Genomic DNA, 26,592 nt, shown 5'->3' with positions numbered 1-26,592 from the left:
TTGATCCTCAAAACCACTTTTGAGACCAACTGGAGCTTTATCACCACAGCAAAACACGGCCCTTTTTAATGGTGATAAAACAGAGATAGGTCAGAGCTGATTCAGTTGCCATGGGCTCGTTTACAGGTGGGACTGTCTCTGGTGTCACCCCTTGAAAACATCAGTTCCAAAATCTGTGGAGGAGACGCACTGCAGAAATTTGAGGTTCACACCATACCGCTAAAGGAAGATAAAAAGGAAACAAAAGAGACACAACTGTTGCATTAAATATTTAATTTTGCATCTGCTTTAAACAGCTATCAAATGAAACAAATGTTTCAGTCTTCATTTAGAATGTGTTTGGTGTTAAAGAACAAACCAGCTTCAAACTGAGGTCAAACCTCTGGGCAACCCAGAAGAATTTGTCAGATAGCATTTATTCGATCTGGTTGGGAAATCCTGAACGGAATACACTCAGCTGACCAATATTTTGGTTAATCACATTAAGCCATAAAAGTAAGCTATAAATTTTTAGCTTTCTGAGGTGAAAAGGATGTGTTTCAGTCACTTCTTGTGTTAGTTTGTCCATTTTACCAGCAGAAATTTCTAGGTTGCCCAGAAAAGCTGTGGCTGGCCCTTGATCCCTGGAAGTGTCCAAGGCCGGGTTGGATGGGGCTTGGAGCAACCTGGGACAGTGCTGATATTCCCTGCCCATGGCAGGGGGTTGGAACTGGATAATCTTTAAGGTCCCTTCCAAGCCAGGACATCCTGTGAGTTCTGCAGGACAAGACCAGTGTGGTCCCAGCTGGATGTAGATGCTGACATCTCACACTGCTCTGCCTTGGATACTGCTGCTTTAAACTATTCCTTGGAACCAGCTTGCCTTTGCTGATGCTTACTCCGGGGTGTGATTTGGCTGCCCAGACTTCTAACTGACCTGTGAGTAATCTCCTTTATCCATCTATATATAAATGTCAGTGTACTGATGTTACTCTGAGCAAAGTGCTGCTGCCCCCAGTCAGTGTTAAGTGAGCTGATGTAACCAGACAGAACATCATCAAGTATTCTGTGTTCTCCCAAGGGGCAAACTTGGTCCGTCTCCTGGTCCCAGTGTGGAGGAACACACTCAGTGCAGGGAGCTCGGGGTGCAGCTGCAGTGGAGCTGCAGGCTGAGCTCTGGAGCAGCCCAGCTGAGACAAGAGCTGGGAATTGCCAGCCCTTCACCCAGTACAGCGCCCTATGGCACCAGGCAGGAGATGGACACTCAGAGACACGGCAGGAGCTGAAAACCCACACTTTCCTACCCTTCATCTGTGAGGGTGTAAAAGCCCAGGGGCTCCCTTGTGCTGCGCCCCTCCTGGGAGGCAACCAGCTAGGGCTGCTGTTTCGTTATTTAGTAACTGCACCCTGATCGAAGTGTTTTAAATACCTGGACATCTGAGACTCTGGTAAGGGAAACCTGGAATTGAGCCAGGAAGGAAACCTGGTCCGACTGTGAATGTGGGGGATGCAGCTGGGAAGCGGCTTCAGTGCCGGCTCAGGCGCTGCCAGTGTCTCTCGAAGTGGCTCCGGGATGCTTGGACCAGTAAGTTTCCATAACACCAGCGCCATGAGATGCTGCGAAACACAGAGTTTTAAGGTGAAAGTCTCCTGATTACTATTGCACAGTGAGAATGCGGAACCATTCCGTGCGCAGAAGTCCAGGTGTATACCTCACGCTGCCACGCCCACCACTGAACGCTGTCCCCAGGCACCACATCCCCGGGGCCGGTGACTCCCGCGCTGTCCTGCCCGAACGCCGCATAACCCTTTGGGACAGGAACTGATGTCCCACCGAGCCTCCCGTGAGGCCGCTCCCTTACACCGTCTCGCCTGTGGCACGGGAGCAAGGCCAGCTATCCCCTACCATCGGGAAGGGAGCTGCGGGGAGCCATAAACCCTTCCCGGATCCTCCTTTTCTGCCGGGAGCCGCCTCCGCTGACGTCAGGGCGGCACGCGGGGCGGGGACATGACGTCACGGCGAGGCGCGCGGCGCCGCAGTGCGGGCGGTGGGAGCTGCGCTCACCTGGGCACACCTGGGCACGTCTGCGCTGAGCCGAGCCGAGCCGAGCCGGCCTGTGCCATGGTTCGGTTCGGGCTGACGGTGGTGCGGCAGTGAGTACCCCCCGCGCATCCCGGCGGGGCCGCGTCCCCTCCTCGGGCACGGGCAGCGGGAAGGCGAGGCTGAGCAAAAGCTCTCAGGCTGGGCAAGGGTAGGAATGGTGGGGTGAACATTTCTCCCGTGAAGCGTTAAAGAACTGGTGGTTTGTGACTTGGGTGAAATTCCTAAGGTGACTTTATCTCACTGTTTTGAGCTGGCTGAACCAAATAGCTCCAGCTTCCTGCGGCTATCAGGAGAAAACTCTTTAATTTGTAGGAAAGCTGAAGTTTTTTTTCTCCTTTACTATAAGACCCGTGGGCAGCAGGGGAGGGGGGATTCTGCCCCTCTGCCCCGCTCTGCTGAGACCCCCCTGCAGGGCTGCATCCAGCCCTGGGCCCAGCACAGGAAGGACAGGGAGCTGCTGGAGCCAGGCCAGAGCAGGGACACCAAGGGCATCAGAGGGATGGAGCAGCTCTGCTGGGAGGAAAGGCTGAGGGAATTGGGATTGTTCAGCCTGGAGAGGAGAAGCCTTTGGGGTGACCTCAAAGATGGAGAGAGACTGTTGACAAGGGCCTGGAGTGACAGGACAAGGAGAAATAGTTTCACACTGACAGAGACAAGGTTTAGATTGGCTATGAGGTAAAAAATGTTACCTGTGATAGTGCTGAGGCCCTGGGACAGGTTGCTCAGTGAAGCTGTGGCTGTCTCATCATTGGAAGTGTCCAAGGCCAGGTTGGACAGGGCTTTGAGCAGCCTGGGATAGTGGAAGATGTTGGCACTCAATCTTTAAGGCCTTTTCCAACCCAGATCATTCCATGAGTCTATGATTTCTTCTGTTCTGACTTTCTAGGCTCTGTTTTTATCAGGTGTGCAGCTCTGCTGCTACCCTTAATAATCTCTGGAATTGGTTCCCTGTAAAGTTCAGAGAACCAGCTGCCAACATGTGGTTGTCAAAAGAGGGCTCCAGAGTCTTCCTACAGCTTTGTTCTCTCCAGCACAGAGGTGTAGGTGTTACAGATAAATTGTGCTGCATTTATGATAAATTGAAGAAATCACTTGTCTTACTTTCATTCCAGATGGCTTTGTCTCAATAAAAACTGCCAGCATGGTTGGAATTGATTTGGAAATTGGTTTTTGTTGTTATAAAATCTTTGTGTGCATTGTTTTGAAAAGAGTTTGTGCAGCACTGTGTCTCATTTTTTTTTAAATTCAAGTGTTGCTGTCTCTTGTTGGTATTCAATACAACAATGTTTTTGAAAATCCATTAAAATTATGACAAGTTAATTTTTTTGTTGTTTACAATTTTTTTCAGTGGAGAAACAAGATACAACAAGGAGAAGATACTGCAAGGTTAGTAAGAATTATTGTCAGCTGGTTAGGATGGAAATCCTAGAGTTGGGATTTCATGGTGAAATCCTGTCACCAACTGCTCAGATGTTATTAAGCAATAATACTGTAAACCTTTAGAGAATTTATGTGTAAGCTAGGGAATGGCTTTCATAATGTTACAGAAGATTTTAAGTCACCCTCCACAGAATATCAACAGATGCTGATGGATTTTGTGTTTTACCAGGAGTATTAGAAGAGTTCCTTTTTCTACACTGAGAAAAAATATGTTGCATGTGATCAAATAAAATGGTAGCAGCACTTTTTACTAAGGACTCCATAGCACTGTGTTAAATCCCAGTAATATGAAGTTTGGGAAAAGGGCTTCTGGAAAAGGAGCTGCAGAAGGATGGATAAAGATCTTGATGTGAAGGAGGATTCCCTTTGTGAGCCAAGAAAGGAATCTGTTAATTGCACTAAAAACCTGCAGTAAGGCAAGGGAGAATGAAAAGTAAAGTTGTTTAAATGCTTGAATTGTTCAGTCCCAGCTCTTTAGGAAGGCAATCTTGATTAGACACATTTAAAACTAGACTTCACATTAGTGGCTGCTGGCTTGTACACCCAGAACTGAACATACTGAGCTGCCTGGATATCTGCTGTAGGAAAATCAAGGCTGGGGTTGTACTTTGAATAAATGAGCTTTCTACAATACTTCATGTTGTGAAGGAGAATTGTGCTTCCAGATTTTCCACCATCTGTGACATTGACATTATTTATAGGTCTTGCAACATGGATTTCTGCTCATAATAAAATGAGTAAAGAATATTCCCCTGGTTTATGTGCTTAAAAATATTGATGATGTCTTTTGAATTCCTAGCTCCTTGGGTCAGATGCCATGTAGTGCCTTCCTCTCCTGTGTAGAGAGAGCACAGCTTCTGTTTTTGAGCAAGCCTCTTCTGTTTTGAGAGGTGTAAGGCCTTTACCAGCACACTGGGGTCAGATGTCTCAGATGAATTACAGATGAGTTGCTCAGAATTTGGGTTCTGGACTTTTGGTGTCCTGTCTTTTGCTGTCAGATTGTGCATTTTCTGGGCAAAAATAGTTTATTTTCTTTGTTCTGAATCTGATGGGAATTTCACTGTCTCTGCTCTGGCTTTCTGCAGAACTAGAATGGGTAAAAGGTGTGGATGTAGCAATCTGTTACATTTGTCCTTCCGCCACAGCTCTGGGTTCTCCTGCAGACTCTGAGCTGTGGCAGGAGCAGACCTGTTCAACTCGGGTTGGGTTTCCAAAGTGCTGCTTCTCTCAACACTGTCCTAGGGCTCTGTGACCAATTATTCTCACAGACTTTTTGGCTGGAAACAATTTTTGGGAGGTTTGCTGCTTTCCAACTGGATTTGCTCCAGCTTGCATGAGCATTACTGTCAGTGTGTGAGGTGGACAGGAAGATACCACAACAGATTGTGTTTGTATCTCATTCTCTCAGCAGTATTGTCCTCTTTCTAATTAACATTTAACAAATCTGTTTGTAAAGGTTCAGCTGTGAGATACCTCTTTCAGGAACCCAACCAGTGACCCTTCTAAAAATTGTCGCATTTATTAAATGCGGGTCTCTGTTTTATGTTTAAATTTGTCAAAGGTATAGATTAATGTAATTATCATTGATAATGATCCTTCTGTCTTCCTAGACTTTACTCCTTTTTATCATTAAATTTGTGTGACTGAGTTTAGGGCAGACTAGAAGAGCAGTGACTTTTCCTAATGATTGACTTTACTAAAGGAGAAAGATTTTCTTATGACTGGACAGTTTCTTTATTGTTGACATGCCTGGTCAGCTGCTAAATGGTCTAAAATTTCCATGTCTTAATATTGTGGGGTTTTTATTTTGTAGGTCAAGGAGTGGATGAGCCACTTTCTGCAACTGGTTTCAGGCAAGCAGATGCTGCTGGTTCATTTCTCAGTAATGTGAAGTTTACCCATGTCTTTTCAAGTGACCTCCTTCGAGCAAAGCAGGTAAGTGCTTCTCGAGGCAACAACTGCTTCCAAATTTGGCATTTATTTGCTGTTGGTGGTGCAAAAATAATGCAGTGACAGAGCCAAAAGCTGCCCCTGGATCTCTGGAAGTGTCCAAAGCCAGGTTGGTTGGGGCTCTGAGCAACCTGGGGTAGTGGAAGGTGTTCCTGTCTTTGGCAGGGTATGGAACTGGATGATCTCTAAAAACCCTTCCAACCCAACCCAAACCATGTCCATGATTCCATGATTTGCCATTATTTTATATGGGCATTGTTCTTGCTGAAGGAGTAGTGAGGACTTCGAGGTATCACAGACAGAAATTAGTTTTTCTCTGAAGAAGCAAACCAGATTGGCTGTGACACTGTGGTGCTGTCCCAGACACTGTGGCTGCCTGCTGTGTTCTTTTGAGGAATGCAGACCAATGCAGACAAGGTCAAGTGTTGCTGTGAAATCAATACAAGGATCATTAAATGCAGAGATATTGGACTTTTTCACGCGTGTCACACCTCTTGCCTTGATGCAGTAAATATACAATATAGATTAAATAAAGAGAAAAATTACTACAGGGGATTACATGTGATCTTGTGTGCAGGATTATGAAATACTCAAAATTAGGAAGCAAAACTTTTAAAGTTAGAGATCAGCTGTTCTAGGAGGGTCGTGTCTCCTGTGGAGGCCCTGTCTTTAATTCTTTCTTCTGTTACTGATTCTGTGGTTTCAAGAGACGTGTAGGGGGTTGAAACTCCTAAGCCATTCTTCTTTGCTTGCTTTTTGCTGTGTCGTCCTGCTAAAAGTCTGTGAAGCTGTGCTGTAAATCAGATCAACCAAATGTGATATAAATCTCTGTTTTTTTTTCCTTGAAACATACACCACCGACATTGCTCATCAGTTTTGCAGCACAATTCCAGAAACTGCTGTAGCAGCACGACTTAAGCAGAAAGCAAAAGAGACAAGGGGGGAAGAGTGCAACAGTTGGATATCTTAAAAATGCAGAATAGCTGCCTGAGTAATTTCCTTTGCATGTGTGAATGGCAGTGATGATATTTTAAAACACTAAGAGTGCTTTCTGACTTCCATAAAACTGTCTGTAGTGTGTGTCTGCCTAATGGGAATTGGTTTGGGATTTCTTTTCTTGTATTAGAGACAGCCTTTTCCATGAGCAGCACTTTCAGAATTGCACTCTCCTAGTGTGAAAGACTTGATTTTTTTTTTCTTTACATACAGGAGATGTGTTTTGCCATTTGTTTGACAAGCTGTCCAAATGTTGGGAAAGCTTTCCCAAAGATGTGTAAAGCTGAAGTTTCCATGTGGTCAGAACTCCCTTTCTTGGCAGCTGCAGTTCTATGAAGGCCTGTTACTACACTGTCACTTCACAGCTCAACTATGGGAGGAATGTACAAGTTCTGATGCAAAAGAGGAAATTCCTGCATATGTTCATACAAATAACAGTGCTGTGCATATACATGAGGAAGTGGATTCAACCCTATCTTTATTTCTGCGTTATTCTTTGACAGAAGGTTAAAGTTCTAAGACCAAATTTGTCCTAAGCAATATATTAAATGTGCCAGTAGTACAACAAGGCTGCTTGTTTGTGCCAGCATCCAAGGAGCGTTTTTCAAATGAGTTCCTTAAATGTCAGATTGATTGGGTGTGGATGTTTTCACAGCCCAAACTGTCTGTGAAGCCAGTGCAGCCTTCACTCTTGGGTGCATGTAAGAACAAGGAGCAGGTCAGCCATCCTGTGGTTCCCAAGAAAGACAAGGAGCTACCAGAGAGGACCCAGTGGAGGCCACAGAGATGATGAGGGGTCTGGAGCATCTCTCTTATGAGGAGAGACTGAGGGAGCTGGGCCTGGTTAGTCTGGAGAAGACTGAGGGGATCTCATCAATACATATATATATCTCCAAGGAGTGTCAGAGGATGGTGCCAGGCTCTTTTCAGTGGTGCCCAGGGACAGGATGAGGAGCCATGGACACAAACCAAAACACAAAAAGTCCTACCTCAACCTGAGGAGGAATTTCTGTACATGGAGGGTGGAGAGCCCTGGAACAGCTGCCCAGGGAGGGCCTGAAGTCTCTATCTCTGGAGACATTCCAAACCCACCTGGACATGCTCCTGTGCCACCTGCTCCAGGTGACGCTGCCTTGGCAGGGTAGTCTCCAGAGGTCCCTTCCAGCCGTAAGGGTTGACTGTGGCAGCCAGACAAGTGTCAGATGTTTTTTCAGTTGGATTAACTGAGCAGTTTCAGCAAACACAGCTGTGAGTCTGGCCCATGTACTACATGCAAAGAATGTATAGATATGATTGCTCTGTGTTCTATTCAAGAGAAGACGTGGCTCTTATCCCAGTAAACCGTGCTGCCCACATCTCATGAGTGTCTTCAGCTGTTCTGCACTTCAAATTGGGAAAGAACTGCCAGGAGATTGCAACTTTTCTATTTTTGTGGCCTAGCCTGGGCCATCTATCCAATTCTGCCAGACTGGTAGCTGAAAAACTTTCTACTTCGTAGGTTCAGGTTGTTGGATGCTGCTGCTGGGATTCACCTTGGCTCTGGTGGTGTAAGGTGGTGTGTCTATGTTCTGTCCAGTTGATGTGACTGTATATTCTCTTTTTAGACTGCTGCTGCTATTCTAGGGAAAAACAGGTTTTGCAAAGATATGGAAATCAAGTATGATGCCAGACTGCGAGAGAGAGTAAGTGCCAAAAGAATTTATCAAATATTGAACAATTTCAAAATGTAACTTCCTGCTGATGACTATCTTGGTTTATTGAATGGTAGATTTAGCAGTGGGAGCAGTATTTGATGTGTTTTTAATCACTGGAAACTGAACTATTCACAGCAGAGACAATAAATTGCAAAATGGTAAAGCAGAGCCAAAATTAAGTGATGAGTGTTGTAACTGCGATGCTTTAATTATTTAAATAAGGTAAGATTTAGTGTTTAAGGAGCAGCATGTGACTAGCATTTCCTATTTGAATTGTTTTTCTCTCAGCAATTCCAGTTCTTCCTTTGAAATCAGCCAGGGAAATTATGATTTACTTTTAATTGTGAGGGTACTTGTGTGGTTTTGTTTCCTTTTTTTAATGTCTTTTTCAAAAACTCTGAATTGAAGATGGATCCATCCTCTGTTGCAAAGATTGCACAGGTCTTTAGAGAAAATACTGGTTTCTTCTTTGTGAAAAAATAATTCCCTGTAGCCTTTCTGCAAGCAAAAAGAAAATGGAGTTTATCCTCATGTGAAGGGCTACGTACAGAAGCACTTGCACTGTGACCTCAGTCACAAAGACACTTGAATTTTGTATGGTGGGAATGAGTGTCAGTGGAAGAAAAAGATCTCCTCACAAGGATCAGGCTGAGAGTTGTGTTTTGAATGTCCATGCTTTAAATGAGATGCTGCTCTTAGTGTATTTGTCTGCTGAGTGCATATATATATATGTGTGTGTATATATACTGTTTAAAAGGATATGGATAAAGATATTTCCTCACCCAAAACTGGGATAAAATGTAAAAGGTAGCTAAACCTTGTGAATCCAAGAAAATAAAGCTGTGAAGAGCTATTTGCAGCCTCTAGAAGGGGCACAGGAGAGCTGACACATCCTGCCAAACACCCTTTTTACCTTACAGAAATATGGTGTTGCAGAAGGGAGGCCTTTGGCTGACCTCAAGGCTATGGCAAAGGATGCTGGAGAGCAATGTCCTTCATTCACACCTTCTGGAGGAGAAACACTGGATGAAGTATGGTATTTATTCCTTTATTTATGCCCTGCTTTCTAGGCTTTTTTTTTATCAGTGCAACTGCAGCTATTGGGAGCTTCCCAATGAGAGCTCAACCCAACCAGAGATACTCTCTCTCTAAGCTAAAAAAATACTGCTTGGTCTGATAACAGTGGCTGCCAAGTGGGGAATCTCTTTATAACTGAAGTATTGATTTTGAGATTGACTTCTCATGTAACTGTGTCACGGGAGAATGATAGCAATTGCACTCTGGAGGGCAGAGGAGTTTGCACAGCATTCAGTAACTTACGTTGGCCTTGTCTGTGAGAAATCTTTGTCTTTTAACTGAAGTAGTTACCTGTCAGATTTCTGGAAGGCCAGATCTGTGTTTGCTTCGCAACATCTCTTCGTTCTTCACAATGTTCCCTTCCGGCCTTTCCCTGCAGGTGAGGGGGCGTGCGAGGGATTTTTTTGAGTTCCTGTGCCAGCTGGCTGTTGAGTTGGAGCAGAAGGAGCACGGCAAGCCTGGTGCACCAGGCAGGAGCTCAGGAACATCTGGAGAACAGTTTGTTTTCCCTTGGACAAACCACTACAGTGAGGCAGAGACAAGCTCTGAGGGCAGCGGATCTTCCACGGTATTAGATGCCAATATTTTGGTGGTGAGTCATGGAGCCTACATGAGGAACTGGATTGGCTATTTTGTTTCAGATCTCAACTGTACCTTACCAGAAAATTTAACCAAGTCCCAGCTGTCTTCTGTCAGTCCCAATACTGGAGTCAGTCATTTCATTATAAAACTTGAAAATGAGAATTTGTTAAAACCCAAAATCACATGTGTCTGTCTTAACCAAGACTCTCACTTAGTGGATGTGGGAGCTGAATGTGTAGCTTCGAAAGTGTTTTAAGAGTCTCTCTGGGGGGAAAGTGGAATTAGATCACAATTTTGCTAAGCTTGGGAAAAGTATCTGTAGTAATGACTGGGATTGACTGGAATTGCTGGCACTAAACTGCAAGAAGGAAGACAGGCAACTGCTTGCCATCTTAAAAAACACAATTTGCATGATCCTAGTGCCCAGTATAAGTTGGCAGTAGCAAAATAAAACAAATATTCTCTGTTCTCAGAAACATAATACTTGCAGTCACTTGCATATCTGCTCCTACAGCACACATTTCAAACAACTTTGCATTTCTCCATAATTATTTTGGTTACCTCCAAGTGAAGGGGTTGGGGAGGGGATAGGAGTGGTACCTCAAAGGTGAGCTGTACTGTATTCTTGTTTTATTACAAAATGCTATATTGTAATATGAAATATACGTGTTGTCTTAAAATAAATTTTTGAATGCAATAGTAGAACCTAGGAAGGAGCATTGCCCAGTGGGGAAGGTTTGGTGCAGAGCCAGGGGATGTGACTCTGACACTGAATATCTGTGTGACTCTGGGCAAGTCTCCTTTCCATTTGTAAAGTGGAAATGATGATAAACCTACCTCACCAGGAGTATTTCCTAAGAAATTGTTCAGGTTGTCAAGATCTCTGTTGAAGAGCACTGTACACAAACACAGAGTGTTTATTTTTAACTATGAGCAGGATGAGGAACCTCGTGTGCACATAGTAATGGGGTTTTTTTCTGGAAAAGGAACTTTCTCTCTGGGGTGAGTTGTACTTGACTGGAATCCTTCTGTCAGCTGCAGTCATGCACTTATTCTATAAATTTTTTTGCCTAGAATGGGACAAGTTTGATTGTTTGGTGATTGTTGGTGTTAATACTGCATTCTTTCCCCACTGGGGTGTTTGTGGTGTTGCAGTGTAAGCTTACCTGGTTTATGTTATTTATAAGATTCACGTATTTTTTCATTTGCATATTTTAAAGCTGTTAAAACAAAAATTAAAGGCTTCTGAATAGAACTCTCATTTCATCTGTATTTCTTTTGAGGTAAAAATCTTTCTTAATATTGCCCAGAATGAAGCTTTGCTCAGATCACATAACTTCCTTTTTTTACCTTCCTGGCCTTTTACTGTGAAAAAGACTCTTAGGGCTGATGTTGTTTAAATGTGTTCATAGCTCTTTTTCAGTAATAAAATAATTCCTTCTCAATAAACTGAAGGAAACTAAAATGAGAATATGACTTTTGCATGGACTCCTCAAGCTCTTTATGAAATGCATTGTCCTAGAAGGCTCAATACTGAACTGATGGTCACAGCCAAGGAGGATAGAAAAGCTTTAATTATGACTTCTAACAGAGTTAATGGTAGGAGAGTGGGGCAGGAGTTCATTCTGAGTTTGCCTATCCCTGGTAGTGCCAGTTTATTTCAGGCAGGCCACTTACATAGCAGGGAATTCTCCTGGCAGTGCTTTAAACCACTGAAACTCCCCTGGAGCTGCCACATCCTGAATTTTGCTAGTCATTATATCCATTCTTCTTGGAGCCAGACTATTGGAGTTGAAAATGTGAGAGGATGAGTGGAGATGTGACAAATTTTTCTCCCTAAGTCTGTCATTTCATCCACTATTTCAAAACACATTAGTGATTGGGGTGCTTCTCATTTTAAAAGGTTTCTTTTTCTTTCTTGCCTGCTCTCAAGCAGGTAACTAATGTTTTGTTCTTGTTGATGATGCCATAACTTAGGAGAACATCTAATTCTTTGTTAAGTGGTTTGCCACTGCTTGGGTCACACTATTCCCAGATGGATTTTTGACTCTTCCTCTATCATATGCTTTACCTTCATTTTTTGTATTTATAGGTTGTTAAAATTTAAATCCAGCCTAAGAAACCTGTCTGTGTGATTGTTTTCTTTAACTTACTGTTACCAAATTCCTCTTGTACCTCTCACATGGCAAGTAGATGGTACATGGTCCCTAATAAGGAAAAATACCAAAGGGTGAAACCATTCAGGTTTTCTAAACAACTCCTATCTTAATGAAGTCACATTTTTCAGTGAAAGTGCATCAGAATCTCCCAGTTCAGACTTTGTAAAACACACTAAAATGCTGCAAACACATCTGCCAGTGGCCAAGGGAATACAGGCAGTCAAGAGTGTCCTGCAGTTGCCCAGATGTACTTTTTCCCTCAGTATCTGCTCTTGACATTGCTGGAGACAGCGCCCCAGCCTAGGTGGGCTTACAGCCTGCCCTAAAATAGTTGCACTTGTTATTTCTCCTTTGTTATGTCAGATGTCAAGTTCACTCTGTGTTAAAAAGTCACTGGTTTTGGAAGCTTCTGAAGCTATTTCTAAAAGCTGTTTTCTTTAGGTCTGTGTATAGTACTCATATTTTTAAGTTTTTGCATCCACATTGAGACTAAATCTTTTTTTGGTCAAGTGACTTTCGTGCATGTGTACAGTAAATCTGTACAGTTTATTGGGATCATGGGAAAGGAGAGCTGCAGCAATAGATGGGTCTATTAGGAATAGAAACAACATAAATATTTATTATTTACTGAGGGATTACTCAGTTATTGCAATGGACACTGGCTCCATCTCCTCATAGGTCTGCCTGTCCTCCAGCAACCATCAGGCAAAGAGCTCTGGTTGTACCACAGTTTCCTTCCTCTAGAGCAAAGCCATTTTCTCTGCATCCACAGATCTCTGTTGAACAATGTTTTCCAGACATAGCCTTGCCTTTGCCATAGGAGGAGGGTTTCCCCCTTTTTTTTTTCTTCTTTGTTTTGTTTTTTCATTTAAATCAGATGCATTCTCTATCCAAGCTGTTGGCTGCCTCACTGTGCCTCATCCACAGCCCACATGCCTGGACTTAAAATATGTCAGATTTCCTCCAGATGTGTCCTGCTTTTGAGGGCTTTGGCTGTGAGCCTGAGGTTTTTGGATCTTTGTAATCCCAGGCAAATGGCAGCTGCATGGGCACAAATGAACTGCCACAGTGATTTATGAGCTGCTTCTCTGGTATCCATGGATATGGCAGAGCCTCTGTGGAGGTGTGTGTGGTGACTCCATTACCATCCAGGAGGGCCTCCTGTGTGACAGCTCTGCTGTCACCTGCAAACAGCTCTGGACTTCCTGGGGTGCAGGGACCCCATGTGGCAGTGAATTACTTACCTGAGTGCCAGAGGCTGGCAGCATGGCTCCTGAGGGCACAGAGGGTAACGCACAGGAGGATACTGGGATAAAACCAGGAATCTTGAGCAGGCTGTTACTGGTCACCAAAGGAATGCACCTGAGGTCCAGGCAGAACTCCTTTGAGTGTAATATTCTTTCCTTCTGATGCCCATTTGGGTCATCCAGCCATAGCTGAATGGGAGCAGGGTGGTGCACCAGACTTGGCTGTAATAAGTCCTGAATGTATTTTGGAAGAGCTAGCCATTGAAAAGTGAATTTACTGAATTTAAAAGCTGAGGTGAAAAAAGGAGGTCTGATTTCAGAAGGGTGGGAATCACAAAAGTAGTTTTAGGATTGTGGAATATCCTGAGTTGGAAGGGACCCACAAGAATCATTGAGTCCAGCTCCTGGCCCTGCATGGGACAGTCCCAAGAATCACACACTTTATTTTTACAAAGAAATTTAAATAATGGTTAATGCAAGAAATTCTGAAGGAGAAAGTAATTACAGATAAGAGAGGTAAATGAAACCTGTAATCTAATTAAATGAGTTTTTACTGTAAGTACTTCACACTAGATTAAATGGGTAGTTCTTTGATGAAATAACTAATGTATAGGGAAGGGAAAAATGAATTATGATCTAGGTGAATCTTAACTAACTGAATGCTTAATGCCACAATGGAAACCATCAGCTCAGCTGGAAAAGATAAATGTTGCTTAGGAGAAAAAACATGGTGCAGAAGGTCTGCAAGAAATTAGTGGGCACAGAAGTACTAATGTCCAAGATCATGCCCTGAGCTGTAGTAAAGCTGCTATTTAAGTCTCTTGGGGAGCAATTTTTTTGTAATGACTTCATTAAAAACACAGGAATGTGGAAATACTAGTGAGAAGGCATCATCAATAACTAAGTGGGCCAGAATAGCATGCAGAGGAGGAAATTATGAGCTTACAATCTTATAACTGCTTTAGTTATATGTACCCACAGAATGGGTCAGGCTGGACCCTGATAGTGGCTCATGTGGTCCCATCTCCCTGCTCCAGCAGGCCCATCCCGGGGCACGGGGCACAGGATTGTGTCCAGATGACTCTGGAATATCCTCAGTGAAGAGACTCCACACCCTCTCTGGACAATCTATTCCAGGCTCGGTCACTGCCCAGGACAGAAGTTCTGCCTCATGTCAGTGGAGCTTCCTGGGATCAGTCCCTTCCCGTTCCTCTGGTCCCATTGCTGGGCCCCCAGAGCAGAGCCTGGGCCCTGCTGGGAGCCCTCCCTGCAGAGGCTTTTAATTTACAAAATATCTTTTATCCTGAGATATTTGAGACAGGATCACAAATAACTCCCATCAGGACTGAGCTGACAGACCTGTGGTTTCCCATTGCTTGTAAAAGACAGTTCCCAATAGAGGTTAAAATCCCTTCATAGTCAGTCTAGACATACTAAGACACTGTTTTTCTCATCATCTTTCACAGAACTTTTATATTTGGGGTGCATGAAACACCTAAGAAGCTGAAACCTGTGAGGCTGGAAGTCACAGGGGACAACAGCACACAAACATTTTCAGACACTGCTGCTACCATTTATTTGTTCACTCAAGTACTTCTGGAAGGGGGAGCTTGAACAGACAATGAAGAATCCACCATTTGGAGAGAATGGAAAAGTTTATTGGTACTTTTATAAAAGGAATTATAGTCTTTATAGTACATTATTATAAATACTTATAAATATTCTGTGGGATTTAAGACCCACTCAAATAAATAAATAAATACTGTGACATAAATAAGTAATGTTTTCCTAATAGCTGGTGATTTCCAGCATCTCCACTAAAGAATAAATTCTTTTAAGTTTTGATACAGTTGCTATAGTTAAAAATACAGGGGTTTTTTGATGGAAAACCAACTGTGTATTCAGTCTTAGCTTACTTATTCCCTGACTACTGATAGAGTGAGCAACACTTCTTACTCTGTTCTAGTGTAGGAATATAGAGATGGTCTATAGATGTAACTCCACCAATATTTCCCTCAAAGTTTAATGTAGACAGAGCTTTTAATTGTTCCAATTGTTGCAGGGCAGTTGCCTCAGAGTCCTAGGTAGGAGTCTGTGGAGCTTCTGAAAATTAATGCAAAATGTAAACTTTGCTGGTGTACTTGAAGTCCAGAGTTCTCAAGGAGCAAAAGCCAAGAATAATGGTATAGGAATCAAAGATATCAAACTAGAACATAAATAAAATCACACCTCTCCACTGTATAGACAGCAAGTTAAAAAAAGTCTTGCTGTATTTTGAATAAGCAAGAAAAAGCTCAACTGTCTGCCTGCCTGCAATTCTCTTAATTCCTTAGAATCACTCTTTCCCTTCAGAAATTAATCAAAACCCACAATAACTTTATAAAAACAATTTCCAAGAGATATCTGGAACTATGGAAATGGTGGACTAATCCTGATCATTTGGCTTGTCCTGTGCTCCTATGTATTTATACTAATTAGGAATCTCTCCATCTAGGAAAGCTATTCTAAGAGCAGAATCAGGACCTATGACTTTTCCAACATAATGAGTTGGATGTGGTTGATAAAGAGATATCGTGTATATATGCAAATATGGGGGGAAAAGAAGAGATTATTTTCAAAACTGTCAGCGGTCCTGCTGCTGCGCTAAATCCAGAAAAACTTAAATGAAAGCAAGAAGCACAGCAGGGTTCTTATTTTGATTTTGTTGCACTGATGTAACTCCATTGGCTTCAGTGAACTACTTCATGAGAAAGAATAAAAGAACAGCATCCAAACGAATGTTTTTTGTATGTTGCTATGAGCACACTGAGGAGCAGTGTACCACTTCAAATTGTTGTCAGGCTGATAAATACTCTAAATAAACAGAGCAGAAAATCTGTATTTTGACATGCAAAAAAAAAAAAAAACCAAAAACAAAAACAAAAAACAACCTCAAAATAAAAACCTCAAATCTCTGCAACACTGGATTTTGTGCTGCTCATCAGTGCCTTGTACCTGCTTTGTGCAGAGTTCATCAATAATAACTTTTTCAAAGTGAACTTACCCAAAGCATAAACCAATCTAGGGAAAAAGTTTTGTCACCATTAGAGATCTCCTGATTTCGTTCTCCTCCTTCATTATAGTCTAAATATTAAACTTTTGATCCTTATAAAACATAATTTTTTATTATTATTCTTCCCTGTAGAGTTCAGTATTACGCAAAACAAGCCATCCTGTTTAACGCACTATTGATTATTATTAATTCTGGTACTTCTTTTTGAGTTGGAAATGTGCAAAACTAATGATGTTTATTTCCATATTGGGATACTAGAATTTAGTAAATGTAGAACTGTGATAGAGAACCACTTGAGAGAGAATGAGATTCTCTTCTTTTTTTCAAAACCTCAGCTTGGACTCAGAGACAGAATTTGCTTTTTTCCCATAGGACCCTTTAATCCTGTCCTGTTGTCCTGTCAGTTCCTCCATTTTTCCATGTCTATTGCTGCTATGACAGCAGAGTGGCCTTTTTTTTTTACTCATATGGGTGAAGAGAGGAGGAAGCTCCAACTTAAAAGCTAAAAACAAAGAGTCACAGAACAGGTTGGAAGGGACATTAAGGCTCATCCACTCCAACCCCCTTGCCATGGGCAGGGACACCTTCCACTGTTCCAAGTTGCTCAGAGCCCCATCCAACTTGGCCTTGGACACTTCCAGGGATGGGAAATTCACAGCTTCTTTGGGCAACCTGTGCCAGGGCCTCCCCACTCTCACAGGGAGCAATTTCTTTCTAATATCAAATCTAAACTTACTCCTGTCAGTGTGAAGCCATTCCCCCTTGTCCTGTCTGTGCAGTTCCTGGATGTAGAGCCCCTCTCCAGCTTCCTTGTTGCCCCTTTAGATATTGGATACATGACATATATGGTAATTTTTACATAATAAAATAACACACCACCTGGCAGTTTGTCTGCTGTGCTTGGATGGGATGGTGCTAGTAAGAGGATTCCCTGTCTCTGCTGGAATCTTGGATGCTCATCAGTAACATAACAACAGTTTCCATTTCATACAAAGGATTTCTTTTTGTTTGTTTGTTTTTCTCATTGATGCAAACTTAAGGTGATTCAGACCCCAAAAGGTTTGGTTTGTGTTATTTTTTTCATAAATGGATCTTCTTTCCTGTAGAGCCCAAGCTGGAAAAATCCAACTTGTGCTTACAGATGGTAGTTTACTGTCAAAACAATATTTGAAGCTAAGGAACTTTTCCCAGTGTCTCCCAGGTTTCTAAGAGCCATTTTGGCATTCAGGCTGAGTGTGACAGGCAGTTCCTTTTGCCTCTGTCTTTACCCAGTGACCATGGTGGCTGCAGTTATCTCGTGATGTAGAAGCGGGGGCTTGGGTACCTCCTGGCCTCCATCATAGCATGGGGATCATCGGGGTTCACCACGTCGTTCTGGTTGATCCTCATGGGTTCCCTGGGCATGTGAGGAAGGTCTGCTGCCTGCTGCTGCAGGGACCCAAATACCAGGGTCTTCCTCTGCGGGACCAGGATCTGGTGAGGATCTACTGGATCAACATCTGCACTCCTGGTGTGTCTGTGGGGCTCAGGGGTGTTGAATCGGAACAAAGGGATCTCATTCCTCCTGGACAAAAACTGGGAATATGGTGGTGGGTTCATTCCGGGGGAGAAGGCTTGTTTAACTCTGCCTAAGCTCACCAGGAAGTGGTGTTTGGGGGATTGGTACACATCATACCCGTTTTCTAGTGTCCTGTGGTTGAATACACAGTCCTCCTGGCTGAAGTAATGCTGAGGGGAAAAAACAGGACACTTGTGAGCAGAGGAGTCTGGTGAATTACAAACACTGGTTAAAGAGGGAAAGAGGGATGACATCTTGCAGCAGGTGTTTTTCTAATCTCCCAGGTCTGTATCTGACCCAAATGTAGATCAGATTTGCATGTCCATGCTTTCAGCAAAGGAATTTTAATGATAAACCCTGTTTTCTCCCAGAAGGTCCCCACCCATGGCTCTGTGCTACAGGTTGGTCCCTCACTGGATCTCATTCCATCCTCGTTTACCCAGGCAGGACCTCAGATGATTTTTGTCAGCTCTACAACTTAATACAATTGAAGGAGAGAGCTAAGTCTGACCTAAGCATCAGATCTTGTATAACACTTCCCCATCCACCTGCAGCTACCCAGGCTTGCCCTGGCTGGGGGGATGGGCACCACAGCAACAGAATGCACTAGCCATTTAGCCTCAAGGCTTAGGAAAGGTCACTCACGGAGCCAAATATGTTTCCTTTTGTGTCCATACACAGGTAGCGTCCACTCTTCACACCTGTGATTATTACTGAGCCAGCACCCTCAGACTTGATCATTAGGGCACCTGTTCAGAACAAGAAAAACATCAAATCCAAGATCCATTTCAACACTGCATTTACAGATCCACAGATGGTCTGGCTGGAAGTGACCTCTGAGAGTCCAAACCAACCTCCCTCATGACCTGGGACTGATGCCCATCCTAAATAGGGTTTGCTGTGGCTTTGGAAGACTCCCAGGATGGAGGACACCTCTCTGGGTGCCCTTTTCCAATATGGCACTAACCTCCCAAAGACATTTTTTTTTTTCCCTCTGAAGTCCCAGATCTGAGATCTGAAGACATTGCCCTCAGTTCTGCCATTACCCACATCAAGGGGGAGTTTGTCCTCCTCATCTTTGTGACTGCTCTGTGGTATTTTTTCAGTGGTGCCCAGCAGTGACACCAGAGTAATGGGCAGGAACTGATATCCAGGAAGTTCCACCTGGACATGAGGCAGAACTTCTGTCCTGTGCAGGGACCAAGGACTGAACGGTTTGTCCAGAGAGGGTGTGGAGTCTCTTCACTGGGGATATTCCAGAGTCATCTGGACACAATCCTGTGCCCCGTGCCCCGGGATGGCCCTGCTGGAGCAGGGAGGTGGGAGCAGATGACGCTCTGTGGTGCATGCCAGCCTCAACCAGTCTGCGATTCTGTTATTATATTTGCCTTAACATCCTTTTTGCTGGACTAAAACCACAACAGATCATGATCAAAGCCCTCTGAAAACCCTGTGCCAGACTAGCAACATGTTCTACTCATCCAACTTGAACTGGGGTTGCTGCAGTGCTCCAAGAGCAATGTCACTGGTGCCAGGTAAAGTGGGAGTTACAACTTTCTTTGACCTGTTCCTTGCACTTGACTCAGTGCCTGTTGCCTTGTCCCACGCAGGAGATCTGTGCATACCCAGGCCATGCCACCCTGGTGCAGAACTTGGCATGTCCCATAGTCTAGTGGCTCAATAGCAGCAAATCAGTCACCCTCCATTTCAACCGCCCTTTTATTGTCTATTTCTATCTTTCTATCTTTCTATCTTTTCTATCTTTCTAAGATTTCTATCTTTCCTGCTCCACCATTCCAAATCCTGCTATGCTTGTTTCATAGCAGATATGGGAAAATGTGATATTTTGCTGTCTGTTGTTCTCTAAAATCCCACACTGGTTCTTGACCAGCATACCTAAAATGAGTTTTATAAAATCTTTAAATATCTAGGAAGATTAACAAGACAGTGCCAGCATTTCTGTGAGTGTTTCATTATCAATTCCTTAAAAACATAGCAGAAAGTGATTATTTTTCCTCATTAATTAAATTATAACTTTAAAAAAATCCTTATTTATTTATGTAAAAGTTTTACTACCTGGGCCTAGATTTTTAAGCGAGTATATAAAATAGATGTAATAATAATGGTAATAATAATAGTAATAACAACAACAACAACCTGTTTTTATGATACATAGCTACTTGTAATTTGAATGCTACTTAGAGAGAAGTATTTTTGAAATGCTATAAAAGAACCCTAAGTCTTAAACCTCCCCCACATCTGTCTACTAACTAAAGAGTTTGGGCCACGTATTTAGCAAAGGAAGAAGAATAAACTATTCTCTGTTGAAATATAATAATGAAATATATAATAAAATAAACTGTGGAGACACAAATTGAGAACCTTTTAGTGATACTAGGGCATAGTTTCTTCTCATGAGCCTCAAAGGCTCAACACTTCTTTTAGGTCAGTCTGGTCTTTCATAGTTTCCTCCTTTTTAACTGACCTTTGCATGCCCATGTTCTGTGCACATTGGAACTTAATTTTTAGTATTTTTCATCCCTCCGCCCCAAAATACAGATTTTGTGGATGACATAAATTTTCTCTGATGCTCTGGCGAGGTCCCTCAGTGCAGTTCCTTTGGTATCACCATCAGTGGGAAGTAGCTATTTGGAGGATATCATTACCAACCTCTAATAGGAACTTCCACCAGAAACTTGGGGTAAAATCATGACGTGGAGGATAATTCAGGTGGTTTTTCCTTGCAGAGTATTACAGGAACCATAGGACTTCAGTTGTCCTAGGCAAGGAATGAAATTCCCTATTCACTAGATTCCTTTGGAATGATTTTATTTGTTAAATAAAAGGAGAATTATAATGATGTGTATTTTCTATCCCATGTCTTTGCTTCTCTGTCTGCCTGCCTAATGAGAAGAGGGGATTTTCTATAGGTGGTGAGGAAGTAAAAAATCTTCTTGTCCCTCCCCTGCTCCCATGGAGGTCTGTAGGAAGCCACTTACTGTAGATGGTTTGGTGAGGAGCGCCATCGATGTAGCCATCGGCATTGATTTGGAGGTGGAAGCTGCTCCTCTCCGTGTCGGTGTAGAGATGCATCAGGTGGTCTCCATTGCCCCAGCTGGGACTCAGCAGCGGAGAGGAGTTGGGAAAGGCGAGGGAAGCCTTCAGGCTGCAGAGCAGCAGGAGCAGGGAGCTGCAGGGAATGATGGCTCGCCGTTCCATGGTGGGTCAGCGTCTGCTCCTCGCCTCTCCTTGTTCGTGGAGTGTGAATCCTCAGACAGGATCCCTTCTTCTCTGCAGAGGCTTATAAAGGGCAGCAACATGACATCACACAGGAAAACCTTCTCCACATCCTTGATTTTTGGCAAAGCAACATTTTAAGTGTCCCGAAACCTCAAGGGAAGGATCTCTGGCTAAGGTGTGTGGGGGAAAAATGTAAGGTTTCTAAAGACAGCTCACGAAAGCTAATCATATGTTCAAATGTTATCTACAACTCTGTGACATCTGAAAGCTTCCCACGCCCCTACTGCTGGATCCAGGAAGGGCAATCCACTGCACTTGAACTGAAGGGAATGACCCTTCGGACCTGAATTATCTTTCTTTTTTGCCAGATGTGTTTATTCAGACTCCCACCTTCCCTCACCGTTTCCAAGCTGCATTCTGATTTACAGGAAACATCAAATACAGCTAAAATTTTGTTGCAAATGTACCAAAAGTTAATATTTAGTTGTCCTGAGCCTGATTCCCCCTTTACTATGGTCTAAGTTCCATAAGCCTATTGGGCTGATGTTTGTGTCACTCCATTTAACTGAAGGGAACTTGATATGAGAAGAACCTACTTCAAATAAACTATCCCTTTTATTTTTCCTATTTCCTTCTGAGTCAAATAATCTAAAGTTGGCCAAAACCAGCTGAAAATAATGTGTAAAACACTTAAGGGCTGGATGTTTGCTCCTGCCTTGCACATCTGGCTGGGAATTTGTAAAAAAATGTTCCAAGACACAAGACCTGCTTCTCAGGTGTCCTGCCAATGTTGTGGGGTTTTACAAACAAATTTTCTGATTAAAAAAAAAAGATGGTTCCATTTATTATATGAAAATGCTGTACTAATGGCACACTGTATATGTATGAATCAATGATAGGAGTGACAAGTTCCAAAACTAGACTGTGTTAAGGTTTCTTTCAAAATTTAATATAAACTTGACAAAAGTACCAAAAAATAAATGAGTATTTCTTTAATGAAACTTGAGGATTTTAACTGTAGCAATGTTAGGTTCAGTTTCAGTCTCTAGCTGGATGCAGCATAAATAATTCTTAGTTTTATTAACAAGCTGTGGAGCTGTGCCATCACCAAATAATGGATTGATGACATTATTGGATTGCTAGAACTGTAACCTACTGCAAAAGTAGATCTGATTTTGATTTTTTTACTGTTTAAAATTAGTAAAATCCTGCCAAATTCTTCTGCCACACCTGTGTAAATCCAGAGACTTGCGTCAGAGTATATTCACCTGTGTAAATGACAGCACTTTTTAGCCAAAGTGTATAAAGGTCAGATCTTAAACTCATCAGGCTGACAAAGCTGGCTGCACTGAAAGACAATCCAGGTCTCAGATGTTTTACTGGTTATAACATCTGAAATGCTTTAAATTAAAAGGTAGCTTAGAAGAAAAGCAGAGGTTTTTTTGTTTTTTGGGGTTTTTTTGGGTTTTTGGGGGTTTTTTTGTTTGTTTTTTGTTTTTTATTGTTGTTGTTGTTGTTGTTGTTGTTTTTAAAAGAAATATCTCTATTTGCTGTTGAAATTATCCACACTTATTTTTCACTCTGGTCTTCGAACAAATATCTGGGTTGGTTGGTTGGTTGGTTGGTTGGTTGGTTGGTTGTTCTGGTTTTTCTATTTTGCCCCCTTGATTAGACTCCTATGGAAATGTGGACATTGATACCTCAGTTGCAGAAGTGTCTCACAGAGGCACTGTACCCTTTTGGAATATTCTGTCCTTCTTTTGTGACTGTAGCTTTTCAGGTTTGATGTTTCATATTCACCATGACATTCTGCTGTGCTTGCCAGTATGCACTGATCTGATCTTTCTCCAGTGTCTTGGTGGCACAGAAAACATTTTCAGATGTTTGAAAAATTTATTCAACCTTATTTAAGCACATGCCAGTTGTGAGCATCTGTTTCTTTTTTTTATAATAGTCAGACAAGCAAAGATTACTTTTACAAGCTTAAATTGTTTGGTATTTTCTAAAGTTTCCCACAGCGTCAGAAAAACTCTAGAATTAACTGAATTCTGTTTAATCTGCTAGGCTAAAGTGAATTTATTAAGTCCCTGCTTGTGAGAATGATAATACAAATTCTGCCTTTTCACAGACTTTCTTGCTATAAACTTATAAATGTGGGGGTTTGCAGGTTTTGAGGTATTCTTACAGTCTATGTCTTTTTTATTTTGGGCTGATCCATTTATCCCTTCTGTGGGTATTTCACTTATCCTCTACCCATTCAGCTGTTGATGGGGTAGCCAGGTGTATAAAAGCTGCTTTACTCCTTCATCCAAGTCTTACAACAGAAGTGATGTCAACCTTTCTTGTCTTGCATGTTATGTTGATGCATCGGCAATAATAACATTTCTGCAACTTTTACCACAGGAGTTGGTATTGATTTTTCAGGTTTCTATATTGCTCTGTGGTGTTTGATGAATTGAGTTGGCTTTTCTCAGTTCTCAGCTAAGAAATTGCTGATAATTTTACAGGAATTGCTTGTTTTAGGGAGAAATAAAAGGAAAAAATGGGACTGAATTTAAGGATCACAACCATTTCACATTACCACGTTTTCCACTTCCCACTGCAGGAGTGCTGCACAGCCAGTGTCAGGTGCTGCACAGCCAGTGCCAGGTGCCACGGTGGTGCTGGGCACTCCTTAGACATTCCATGGGAAGGGACATGCCATGGAAAGGGAGCTGGGAGACAGGCTGGAGGAGCTACCACATATTGTGAATGTCAGGAACCAAGGCAAAGTGAGGAAATCCTCACTCCAGAGCAAAAGATGAAAGGAAAAGATGGATAAGACAGACCCCAGCTTCCATGATGAAATTTAATCGAGATAATCATTGAGCAACCTGGTCTAGGGGGAAAGTGTCCCTGCCCATGGCAGGGGTTTGTGGTCCCTTTCAACCCAAATCGTTCTGTGATTTTGTGGTTGATCTCCAGCCCTTAGTGAGTCTCACTCCCCTCCCTCCCTGCCATGCCTTTGTCCTAGGACTGCTCCTGCTGCCTCCTGCTCCTTGCTCCAGAGGGAGCTCAGCTCAGCTTTAGCTAGGTATTCTGGGCACTCACCTGGGCCAGGTGCCTCAGCTGGAACACAGATGACATTCAGGCCTCCCTGGTATCATCATTTAACTGCAAAAGTGTACATAGAAGGAACTGAGGGTCACAGGAGCAGATTGAGGTCTGACTTTCCCCCATTTTGACTGCTTTGAGTTTCAGCTTTAGGTCATTTTCCAATCCAAACTAACCATCCTAACTCTGTAAAACTCTCAGCAGCTAAATGTCATCCCTTGTGCTGCTTTCTTTTACTGCGTATCCCCTCAGTTCTGGAGAGGACTCACAAGGCAAAGGCAAGCTTTCTTTTACAACAGACTTAAGTTACTACAAGTGACTTGCAGTTATCTTTTGAAAGGGCTTTGTGGACCATCAGAAATTTGCAGGTTAAAAAAAAAGTTTTCTACTCAGTCTAATGGGTTTGCCTTCCAGGATTCTCCTACGAGTAAAACTACACGTCTCCTCACAGTGCTGGAGTTCTTTTCATCACGTAGGAGCACCTGTAGCACTCTTGCCTAATAAAGCATATTGACTTATATTTAAACAGGTGGGTGGCTTGCCCTTTTGCAGCATTCTGTGCCATCTGAGTGCCTGTGCTGGCCTCAGGAAGCCTCTTGCTCTCTGCTGCTCAGCTCACACGGGAGTTTGGGTTGACAGATTCGAAACAACCTCTGCTCTTAATAATTTCCTTTGCACTGCATCTCTTCAGAAGAGGTCACGGAAATCAAGGGCCTGTCCCTCTGCCTCCCTTTCCTTAAAATCACTGTTCCAAGTGGCTCTGGGGTGATCACACCCCCAGCATTGGAAGCACAAGGGTGGAGTGCCTCTCCAGCAGTTATTCCAGGAATACTGACGCACTGAGTCCCGGGAATGTACCATGGATGCTCTGTGTGTGTGTATGTGTGCAGATGCCTTTGCCACAGACTTCACCCGGTGTTGTTAAACACATCCTGAGTGGCCTTATTTGGAGGCCCCATTCTTGTCACACTGCCCACGACTAAAGAAAACATCCTGGCTCAGCTCACCTACGTGAAAAAGATGAGGTAAGCACAGCCCACTGGCTTCAGGACCGCAGCATGTACCAGCAGTTTCTGCAGTGTGCCTGCTCTAATGAACTGAAATGAAGGGCCTCATTCCTCCTCCAGCTGAAATCCTTGGCACAGCTCCCAGGCAAGCAGAACCAGTCCCTAAAAGGTTTTGTTTTCTGAACAGAGAGTGTTTCTGTCATTTTAAGGGGGTCTGAGTTTTCTTAAGTGGTGTGGGAGAGAGGATGGGTGCAACTTGTGGTGACAGTTGCTGATACCCTCAATTAAAAAAAAATAAATTATAAAATCACAGAGTGGCCTGATTGGAACAGATCTTAAAGATGATTTCATTCCAACCCCTCTGCCACAGGCAGGGACACCTGCCACTATCCCAGGTTGCTCAGAGCCCCATCCAGCCTGGCCTAGGACACTGCCAGGGATAGGGCAGCCACAGCTTCTCTGGAAAACCTATGCCAGGGCTTCAGCACCCTCACAGGGAACAATTTCTTCCTAATATCCCATTTAACCCTGCACTTCTGTCAGTGTGAAGCCATTCCCCCTTGTCCTGTCACTCCACAACCTTGTAAAGAGTCTCTCTCCAATAGGCTCCCCTCAGGTCCGGAAGAAAAATGTTCTGGTTTGGTGTTGAAGCTTGAAAGGCCCAAAGTTTGTCTGGGTTCTGAAATCTGCCCTGTGCACACCCAGTCCTGCTGACCTGCCTGCCCAGGTCACTGTCTGCCCTGCCACTGTCTTGTTAAGAAAGTGTCTTCTTTCTCCTGGGGTGCTTGTTTCCAGGTGCTAAGGAATCCTAGGGACACATACACAGCCTCAACAAGAAAGTCACTTCAATCATGCATCTCTTATTGTAATACACTGCAAGGTGCTTAAAAGCAGGCCGATGGTTCTATTTTGGGAAAACTCTTTGGTTTGTGTAAAGTTTCCTATTTCCTGACACTGTTACCTGATCTTGGACTAGAAACATCCAGGAGCCACTTCTGATCTAAGTATTTCTAGGATTCAATGACATCTGCCACTACATTCACTGACAGTTTTCAATAAACTAAATGTTTTTTTCCCCTTGTTAGGCAGAAGACAAAGGTCAATAATAAACTTTGTTGTAACCTAATTTTAAACTTATTCCAATGTCATCCCTGCATTTCTTACTTTCAAGTGTTTGAAGCTTTGCAGCAGCTTTCTCACGCTGCTTCATGTAAACAATATTGTGTTCTTAGAATTTATCTGTATGATTTGCATACTTGTTCTCTGAGAGAGAATTTGACTGATGGTCATATTGACCAATGGAGTCGGGAGGTTGTAACCTCCTTGGGCCAATCTTGGTCTTCTGTACAAAATGTACATAAGCTATTGGAGTCAGATAATAAAGAGCCTTCCATGTTTCACCCTGCTGCTGCCT

General features: G+C 43.0%; 2 protein-coding genes across 2 annotated transcripts; one reads left to right on the top strand and one right to left on the bottom strand.

The window, feature by feature from the left end:
- The first annotated feature begins 2,027 nt into the window (after positions 1-2,027).
- Positions 2,028-11,208, top strand: TIGAR (TP53 induced glycolysis regulatory phosphatase). Its single transcript, XM_083858839.1, has 6 exons — positions 2,028-2,133; positions 3,432-3,469; positions 5,337-5,458; positions 8,074-8,151; positions 9,084-9,194; positions 9,620-11,208. The coding sequence occupies exons 1-6, from the start codon at positions 2,102-2,104 to the stop codon at positions 10,076-10,078; spliced, it is 840 nt and encodes a 279-aa protein (XP_083714965.1). The 5' UTR covers positions 2,028-2,101; the 3' UTR covers positions 10,079-11,208.
- A 6,362-nt stretch (positions 11,209-17,570) lies between these two features.
- Positions 17,571-21,057, bottom strand: FGF23 (fibroblast growth factor 23; the record flags this gene model as incomplete). The annotated part of the gene is made up of 3 exons (XM_083860132.1): positions 17,571-18,008; positions 18,484-18,587; positions 20,838-21,057. 3 exons carry the CDS (start codon positions 21,055-21,057, stop codon positions 17,571-17,573), a joined length of 762 nt encoding a protein of 253 aa, XP_083716258.1.
- Positions 21,058-26,592: the final 5,535 nt, after the last annotated feature.

The sequence above is a fragment of the Zosterops lateralis genome (assembly GCF_965231275.1).
Source record: "Zosterops lateralis genome assembly, chromosome: 4".
NCBI lineage: Eukaryota > Metazoa > Chordata > Aves > Passeriformes > Zosteropidae > Zosterops > Zosterops lateralis.
This window is presented reverse-complemented; position numbering and strand designations above follow the sequence as displayed.